At 46.5% G+C, this 9,365-nt stretch overlaps 1 protein-coding gene and 1 long non-coding RNA gene across 3 annotated transcripts in view; both read left to right on the top strand.

Moving 5' to 3' along the window:
- Positions 1-30: 30 nt before the first annotated feature.
- ADK (adenosine kinase) overlaps positions 31-9,365 on the top strand; it is a 302,767-nt gene continuing 293,432 nt past the window's right edge. Inside the window, exon 1 of one of the 2 annotated variants that reach the window (XM_087766906.1) lies at positions 31-189. In XM_087766906.1, the coding sequence (XP_087623032.1) occupies positions 134-189 (56 nt within the window). In that variant the 5' untranslated portion in view covers positions 31-133. Of the gene's footprint in view, positions 190-9,010; positions 9,136-9,365 lie in introns of those variants that run through there. The other variant, XM_087766907.1, reaches the window with a different exon arrangement.
- Positions 980-8,350, top strand: LOC148054807 (uncharacterized). Its single transcript, XR_015706710.1, has 2 exons — positions 980-4,314; positions 8,068-8,350. It is a non-coding gene; the product is annotated as an uncharacterized LOC148054807 (long non-coding RNA).

Below are 9,365 nucleotides of genomic sequence, written 5' to 3'. Positions count from 1 at the left end.
CCCGTCAGGCGCCCGGCAGAGCCGCCCGCCCCGCCGCCCCCGCCCCCCGGTGCCGGCGCGGTCGGCGGGGCGGGCCGGGGCCGGCGGGCGGGCCGAGGCGAGCGGAGCGCGCCGCACGCCGCCCAGCGCGAAGATGGCAGCGGGGGAGCCGCAAGCCAAGAAGCTCAAGCTGGAGCAAAAGCAGCTGAGGTAACGGGCGGCGCGGCGGCGGGAGGGGCTCTTCTTCACGAAGAAGCCCCAGCGGATGCCGGAGGGTCGCGGGGTGCCGCCGGCGCTGCCCCCGGTGCAGGGCGAGACACGTGCCGCCGCAGTGCGCGGTCAGAGTCACGCCGGGAGGGTCCGGGGGCGCCGGGCCGGGCCGGGCCGGGCCGGGCTGGGCGCGGGACTGCGCTCCCCTCCCGGCGGCGCCGGGCGCACGTGGAGGCGGGCGGCGGGGCCGTCCCGTCCCGTCCCGCCGCGCCCCTGCCGCCGCCGCCGCCGTCCTGGCGGCCGCCCCGCGGGTACCGGTGCCCGGCCCGGCCTTTGCCCCGGGGCACCGCCGGGCTGGACGCCCGGCAGCCGGGTCAGCGGCGGGCGGGAGCGCGGCTGCCGTGCCGCGGGACGCGCGGGGTCCGCACCGCCTGGTGTGCGGGGCCCCGGCTCTGCCCTGGGGCCGGGGTCGGTCAGTGCTTCTGAGCTCCGGGATGGGGTCGTGCGGTGAAACCGAATGCTGCCTGTAGCTACAGCAACCGGTGTTGGAAATACAGCTTGGGTTGTCACCCCGTGTTCTTCTTCTTTCACAATATCCCCTGAAAGCCCCGATTAATAACCTTGAGGGGGTCTCTGTCCCCGTTAGTCAGGAATTTAGTTATCTGAAAATCTTTGTTAACAGATACATTTTCATCAGGACACGTGGAATATTTTTAAGTGTTTTCATATTGAAATAATCTGTGCCATTTGCTATACTTCCTTATTTGTGTGATCACTGTATAATATCACTGACTGAACCCCATCTGGTTGATGGCCTGCACAGAAACAAGTCATTTATTTTTAAATGTCATAGCAGAAAAATACAACGTTTCTCAATGCAGGGAGCACGGTCAAAATGAGTACCGAGAGAGCTACAGCAGAGCTTTTGTTGGTGCAGTTTCTGATCTGTTTTCTCGGGATTATTCGCATGAGTATAATTGTAAGATAGCTGATCTCCCTCCAAGTATTCAGTATATGAAAAGGATTAATGACATAAGGCTTGAAAGGTCCAAAATTACCTTGGCGATAACTAATAACTTGTTCAAATATAGCATAAAAGAGATGTACTTTAGTACTGAGATGAGAACAGTCCCTTTCGGTACTGATGTCCTTACTGAAAGAACTAATCCTATTAAATTTGTCAAAGTCAGGGTACTTGCTCCTTTGGCAGCTGAGTGACTTTTCAAGTCTAATAATAGTTGACAAGCTCAGTTGCAGAGTGGAAGTGGAAAAATGTAACTGAGCTCTGAAAGCAAGTGAATGGCAGGCAGCAGTATAAAGTTGTAATTAAAAAGCAGCAGTTATTGCCATGGGCCTTAAAGGAAGGTGGGACAAGAAACTGGGAATTCCAATGTTTCTGTTTATAAAGCTTATTAGAGGAAAGTGCATTTTACCTGCTTAAAGCCTAAACATGAAAATTCAAAAATTTGAGAACTTTGTTGAAGTACTCAGTTAAAAATGTAAAGGATGTTTACAATGGAATGAAAGGCCAACGGTGACATGCTCCAATAACAACAGATTAAACTGCAAATAATACTTTTGTGAGGTATGATGGGTAAAACACAGGGAATGTTGTTAGAACTTGTGTACTCTAATTCTATTTCAAGTTATTTCAATACGAAGTGTAAACTGGTCTCCAGCTCCGTTTCATAAGAGGAGAAACGCCATGATTAGCTGGTGGTCAAATACAGTTAATTCATGCCGTGGGCCTCAGGTTGGACTCGTGAAGCAGGTGAGGTGGTTGGACTAGATTTGTCAGACCTTTGCACTCATTTGAATGTAGCGGCAAGAACATGTTTGGCCGAGTGCTGCTGTGGGACTTTGTCCCGTGTTAAAAGCCAGTACAGAAGGTACCAGAATGGTCGAGGTTCCTTGACTTCATCGTATTTGTAAGGAGGATCAGTTGTTAATGCAAAGCACTACTACATATGTTGGGAGTACTGGAAACAGTTAACCTACAGATTAGAAAAGAAGTGAAAAATCACTTGAAAATTTTGGGAGATAATAACTTCATATTTATTATGCCAAGAATTAGAGGAGAATTCCTTATTCTCAACATCTAGATCTGAGACTCTTCAGCCTCTTCAGAAAACCACGTCTAATGGACTCGACAAGGATGGTCTTGTACCTTTCTTATTCTCCCATATGATACAAACCTGAATCTTTCCTGTGGCTACCATGAACACTATTTTAATATTAAAAAAAAAAGACATAAAAACGTTAAATTCCACTCTGTAATGTAAGTTGTACCTTGTCAACAATAACAAACGTTTCCTTCTCCTATATTTTTTTTCATCATTTTCTCTCTCGGAGTGGCATCAGGGAGGTTTCATGGATACTTTTTTTTTTTTTTAGTCCCTTTTGATTCTTTCAGGCAAAGGAAAGCAAATACTGCTCCCTCATGAGGTAGGCAAAGCTGACCGGGTTCAGCTAAAGTTGTTTGAAAGCAATATAGGGTGGCCGGCTTTTGCCACCCATTGAGCAGAGCACAAAGCCCGAGACCCAAACTAGCGTTCCCAGCTCAACAATGCGTTGTGCTGACATTAATCTGCTGGGCGTCGGGTTTTGCATTGTCTTTATTGACGGGTGCAAATCCCCGCTAAAACCAACGGGCTTTAGGCAAGGCCATTAATGCATGCTGTGTTGTTTCAGGCTTCTGACTACACGTGAAATAAAATATCATTGTGTGTGTAAACTGTTCTGTTTGAACAGAAAATAGGCTTGCAAAACTGCAAACGGCTTGTCACTGAGTGGTAGCATCAACTTACTAGAAACATCATGAGGCGTTACTTTAAAGGAGAATTACTAAGGATTTGTGTCCTTTTATATTTGGGTTGGTTTTATCTTGGAAGTCTGTGAAAACTGCAACCAGGCTTCTGTTAACAGGCTGGTACAGTTACGAAAGAATTTGGACATTCTCTGTGGAAATGTTTGAGCTTATATGTACATGTCTCTATAGAAATATGCATGCGTGCAGAAGGAAAGAATGAACAAACTTGTGAAATCCTCTGCTGTGAAGTCCCCTCTGCTGCATTATGTCCTTCTGGCCATTTCTGCAGCTGCTGTATTGATTGAATAGTTGTGACATGGCTTGCTGTTTGGACAAGTCAGTTTATCTCCATGAAGACAATGTAAGCATTGAATTTGACAAATACTTTATATTAGAAGTACAAAGTACAATATTCTTCTTCTTCTGTTACTATTAGACGTATCTTCCTTCTCAGAATAAATTACCAAACACTCTGTGGGTAATTGTTATCAAAAGCAGTCCTTTGTCATTACTGTTCCACTAGGTTTTAGACAGCTTGATACTGGTGACTATAAAAAATTTTGCTGATTTCATGCATTTGTAATTTTCTTAATAAGCTGGCTTTTAATTTAGCTTATTCCTTCATCAGCTTTCTGCAAATGAAAGACGATTCTGAATATTTTAAATTAGCTGTGACAAAGCTTTTAGAATTTAGTAAATAGTTTTTCTTTCTCTTTTATTATCTCAGGCTTTTTTTTTTTTTTTAATTTCACCTCGCTCCCCATTTGTATTCATTTCAGTTTCTGTCTTCATGGCTTATACTTTTCTCACTTTCCAGTTTCTCATATCTGCAAATATGGGTAACTTTTTCCATGTCAGTACTCTTAACGGCCTCTTAGTACAAAGAAAGATCTGAGTCTCTAGCACCTTGCTGTGTATGCTCCCAGAAGAATAAAAGCAATAGACTTTTTCTTCACATGGATATTTAGACCCTGGTAGAAAGCAGACAAATACTTTTGAAGAAACTAGCAACAGACTTTGCTAATTTTGCTAAATAAGGACATAACAGCAGCAACCTTCCCTTCAAAGTTGTGTTGACAGAAATATATCCAAAACTGGAGTGACTTGCAGCATGGAAAATACCTCGCTCTTACAGTTCAGGCGCTCATTTCCATTGTTCAGATATGTGACTCTCAAATTGCTTTTTAGATTGACACGTGTCTTCACCTGGCCTTTGATGTAGTCCTGTGGGCTTTCTCACAGCGTGTGCCATATTTCCAGTTTCGTGTTCTTGTATTTGAGAAGCTTGTTATGATGTTTTCATCCTTTTAATTAAGGTAATTCCTTGCTTTACGGGAAGGAGTGCATAACCTGAGGAAAGAGGAGGTCATGGGAAGGCTCTTTCTGCTCTCGACCATGAGCATGGCTGGTGTCTCTTTCTTTTGTTACTGATGTTACCTGCGGCCCACCTGGCGGAAGAGTCACACTGACGAACAACGATAGTTTAGACATAATAGGCTTTACTAATATCCTGCAGAAAAGTATGCCTCTGACTTGGTGTGCTGCCTGCCTGAAGTCAACAGGCCTAGTCTTGTCCCTAGAGCTGCTTGCATGCTTAATTACCTGTGGGAGGGGAGCCAGTGCAAATATGCCTATTTCATCATGAATCTTGAAGTGGCTGTGAATTTTACCTAGATTTGCGAGTTCCTTCATTTTCAGCTAATGAAACACCTTGTGTAGAATTACTCATCTAATTGGATCTACTAATACTACTTATAAACAGACAAGGAAGATGCCCGGAAAGGAGACTTGAGTGAACGTAGAGGTAGTTGAATATGGTGTCAGTGCAATAGTGTGAAATGTGCTTTCAGTAGAGCAAGACCTTGGCTTGCTCTATTATGCTGAGGTATATTCGATGTGGAAATGCTTGAAGCAAAACTCTGGCTTGTGATTCAAGGTTGTGATATTGAATTTGAGTAGTTACTTACACAGGCATGGTACACAAGTATTTCACAAAACCAGTTTCAGAAGCAGGGAATGGGTTGCTATCTAAAGGTCGTTAATTAGTATTTGCTGGCAACATGTTGGAAAACCTTATCTTCTTGAAAAAGTAAATAGAGCTTGCAGATACAATGTGAACACTATGTTTTTTCAAGGCTGTTCATTTTCTATTTACATAAGTTGCTTCTTAAATAGTTTCAATTTACCTACTAATATTATTTATACAATAAATACCAAAGCATCTTGTGTGAAGGAGAGAAGTCTTTGGGTATTACTCAGAATTCGGTGAAGGGAAAGGGATTTCTTCCATTTTGAACTGTAACCGCTTCTGTAACGATTGTTTGACCACAGTCAAAGCTGTACCATGCTTGGAGGATATGATAACATGAAGCTGCTTGCTGGCTTTATGCTACCTTGGGATTTCATTTGCAGTGAAAGACTTTAGTGGGGATTTTTTTTCCTTGTACATTCAGTGGTACAAAGCAGTTGTAACTGTCTCAAGGGCTAGGTTATTTGATTAGAGTAAGATAGAAAAAAAGTATAGCTGTCTGCAGTATGATAAAGATCTAGCAGATTTACAGACTTTCCTTTGCTCTTACAGCTGTATGGTCTGTGAAGCTACATTAAAAGAAATGGGATAATGCTATGGAATTTAAAAAAAAAATCTTTTAAATACTTTGCTAGTAGATCCATACAAGATAAAAATACATATTATTTTGTGTTGCAAAGTATGAAATTCTCTCTGTAGGGAAGTTTTCAAAACAACTGCTGTTTTAGTAGAAAATACATGCAAGCTCTGAAAAATGCTGTTATTGAAAGAGAATTTGTGGACTTTCTGCTTGCTAGTCCCATTTTATAATGTCTGCTGAAGCTATTATGTAAAAGATCATCCTTCTGTCTTGCAAAGATGGAAGAGTGGGCAGCTTATCTAAGATTAACCTTAGTTTTGTACTTTGAAGAAATTGAGTGAAATATGGGGGTTAATGGAGAACTTTTTCTTTATCTATTGTAAACTGGATGATTTATATCAAATATTTGTGGTGTAAAACATAAAACATTAGTCCAAGGCTAAGGCCTAGATTGCCTGTATCTTGGATACACAAGTTACAAATGTATAAAATGTATAGTTTCATGGATTACTTCAATAAAGTGCAATTATAAAAGTTCTCACATGCTTACCTACTGTTATATCAGGTAGGGGTGCAGTTCATTTTTAATTCATACTATGCTTGAAAGGAAGCATTTTAGTGGAATCACCTGAGGAATAATTGCTCACATTACGTAAAGGAACTCATATGGCCATGAAGATCTCTTCCTTACTGTGTAGTAATAGAAGCAGTCAAGAGAAATTGCGGCTAGATCAAAAATCTGTGAATTCCATCTTTCTCTTGGGGATTTCTGAAGCCAAAACACATGTGAAGGCACAAGTCGGCTGCCCCATGCAAGCAGAGCAAGTTTGGAAGGTGTCAGGGAGGCTGAGCAAACTCAGGCTGGCTGCCTAGCAGGTACGTGCTGTGACGACAAGTTGAACTTGTGGCACAAGCATCATAAAGTTAATCTATGAATGACCGTAAGTGATAAATGATCATTTTTCCAGGGATACCCTGGTTGCTGTTGCTCCACTTATGTGTCAGGACGTCTCGAATTTCCCTGGCAAATGACCAAAAAACCTGTATTGGTAGGTGGTGTCTCAAAGACATCAGTAACAGTAGAACCTGTGGGTATGTGATAGTACAAGCAAGATGATTGGGCACTTGGGAATAGTTGAAAGTTTACAAAGTGCTATTGAAAAATGCTGTTGAGGTGTCATACATGCTGTTTCATGAAAGGCTGTTGAATTTTTCAGGAAAACACCCTTTTGATCCTATCTTGCTGAACTGGTAAAAAGTTAGAAACATTTGATGGTACCTCATTTGGACTTTAGCTTAATATTCATAATGTGCAGTTGTATATTACAAGTTACTATACATATAGGTCCTATTAATGTATTAGGTCTATTTTCCTTTACATATTATTATGTGCTTGTTAAAGCCAAGCAATTATTTATGAGGGAATCTACATCTTGATTTTTTAAAAAATGGATTTATTATTTGAAATACAGTGATACAGAAATACAACAAGACCAAGCTGTGTTACTACCATTGTTACATTTGCCTGTGATGGGATTGCTCCCCCCCCACCCCTTCAGTTACAGAGGTTTGGCTACTAGGCACTGAAACTGTTAAACTAGGAATAATCTATTGTTCAACATGGATCAAAGGATACAGCCATTATATAGCCAAATATAGTATTTACATTTTATTAGAGTTCAAAATCCTCCGTCAGGATTTGGGGGACCTGTTGTACTGTGTGTTGCAAAAGTAAGGGGATGGATCTGTTTCCCACTTTTCTTTTTTGTTTGACTTTTCAAGATCCCTGACACACTTTAATCATGAGAATTTTGTAGGTGGTGATTAATTTTTGAGTGTTCAGTTTGGAGAACCTATGAAATTTGTCCTACGTCAGGTATTGAACATAAACATTCCTGTTACCTTCAAGTGACACTATAGGTCCTTGAGGATCATGAACATCCCAAATTTTGGCATCTTCTCTTCCCACACACCCAAAAATCAGCAAATAGTTGAAAAGTTTGGCTTTAATTTTTCTGAATACAATATTCCCATTTTGTAGATGAAGAGGAAGGGAAACTAAGGCTAATAACCACATGATTACAAAGTTGTAAAGTTTAAATATTTAATTAGAGGTGACACAGCAGTACTGAACAGAACAACGTGGGATTTGCTTTTGGCAAAAACAACCTCTTCTGACATCAGTTTCATGAATCAGTGTTTCTGGTGCTGGTAAGTTAACAAAATAAGTGCCAAATCTGCAGAGGGTAGCAGTAACCTTGACAGCCAAATGAAGAGCAAGCGGGTAGGATGAGCGAAGAATAGGAACCTGGCTTTACCGATGCTTTTCCTTTCCGATATGGCAGTTCTGCTTGAACGTCAGGCAGACAAGAAACAGGTTAGGCACCGAAGGGCTGCCCTTTTTTCCCTGCAAATGGTGGCAAACAGGCCCACGTCTCATCGGTGTCTCCACTCTGGCAGGTTGGAAGGATGAGTAACGTCCGGTAGCTGCGTACCACAGGTGGCTGCCAGGCGCTTCAGCAACCCGGGAATAAAATAGATCTCCTCTCTGGAAGTACAGAGAGAGCCCACGTCCGCACGGCTGGCCAGCCCTGCCCCAGCACCGCGTGGGCAGGGACGTGGTCTTCGCTGGCTGCGGGTGCCGATGCCTGGCGGTGGCGGCCGAGGAGGAAGGCTTCGCAGAAGGCCACCTGGGGCGGCGTTAAGGTCTGACCCAACACGCAAATAAAAAGAGTGAAAACGCGTTCTTGTCGAGTGTGTAAAAATCTTGTGTCGGGGGAGGCGTCGGTCGGCGGCCGGGGAGGACGCGTGGTCCTGGAGCGGCGGCGGGGGACGCCCGGGGCGGGAGCGCGGCCGCTGGCCCGGGAGCAGCCCCGGCCGGGCGGCGGTTGGGGTCCCCTTGGGAGCGCAGCGATTCCCACGGCCCCGTGACAGCTGAGGGACGGCGATGCCAGGGGCTCCTCTGGCCATCTTTAATGTGGGCAATATGGTAGAACTCCGCACCTCTTCGGTACCTCGATTGAACGTTTTTTGTAGTCAGCACTGGCGACCGTAATTGCCTCCTCGGGCTGGGGGAGGGGGGTGGCAGGAGGAGGAGGAGGTGTGCGGGAGGCGCCTGCTCCCTGCCCGTACCAAAGATGGCGGCCGGGGAGCCCGGGGCGCCGGGCGGGCGGCGCCGCCCGGTACCGCCAGCTGCCGAACCGGGGCGCGGGGCCGGTCGCCAGCGCCCCGAGGCCGCCGCTGCCTCCTCCCGCGGCTCCTCGCGCCCCGCCGCCGCGCAGGGCCCGGGCCCGCCCCCGCCGGCCGCCCGGCCAATGGCGGGACGCGCGGGCGGGCGGGGCGGGGCGGCGGCGCGCTGGTGGGTCGGCCGAGCCGTGGCCGGCGGCTCAGTCGCGGCCGAGGCGGGCGGCGCGTGGGGCGGCGGGCGCAGCGGCCGCAGCTGCCGGCGGCCGCCGGGCGGAGAGGCGACGCCGCTGCCAGCGGGGCTGCGCCGCGGGCGGCCGGGCCGGGAGCCATGCCCACCCTCAGGTAACGCCGAGCCCCGCCGCGGCTCCCGCAGCCTCAGCCCAGCCCGGCGCCCCCGGGGGAAGGGGCGGCGGGCGCTGATGCGCTCCCGCTCACGGGGCGGGGGCGCCGGCGCGATATTCCGCCGGAGCTCAGCTCTTCCCTCCTCCACCCCTGTAATTTTAGGGTGCGGGGTCGCGCGGCGTCGTTCTTTCCCTCCCTTCCTCCCTCCCTCCACCCCCCGCTCCCTCGCT

This window comes from Nipponia nippon, unplaced genomic scaffold (assembly GCF_047370975.1).
Source record: "Nipponia nippon isolate SJK-2023a ecotype South Korea unplaced genomic scaffold, ASM4737097v1 scaffold_3, whole genome shotgun sequence".
In the NCBI taxonomy this organism is placed as follows: Eukaryota; Metazoa; Chordata; class Aves; order Pelecaniformes; family Threskiornithidae; genus Nipponia; species Nipponia nippon.
Note: the sequence above shows the minus strand (reverse complement) of the source record. Positions and strands in the feature narration are given on the sequence as shown.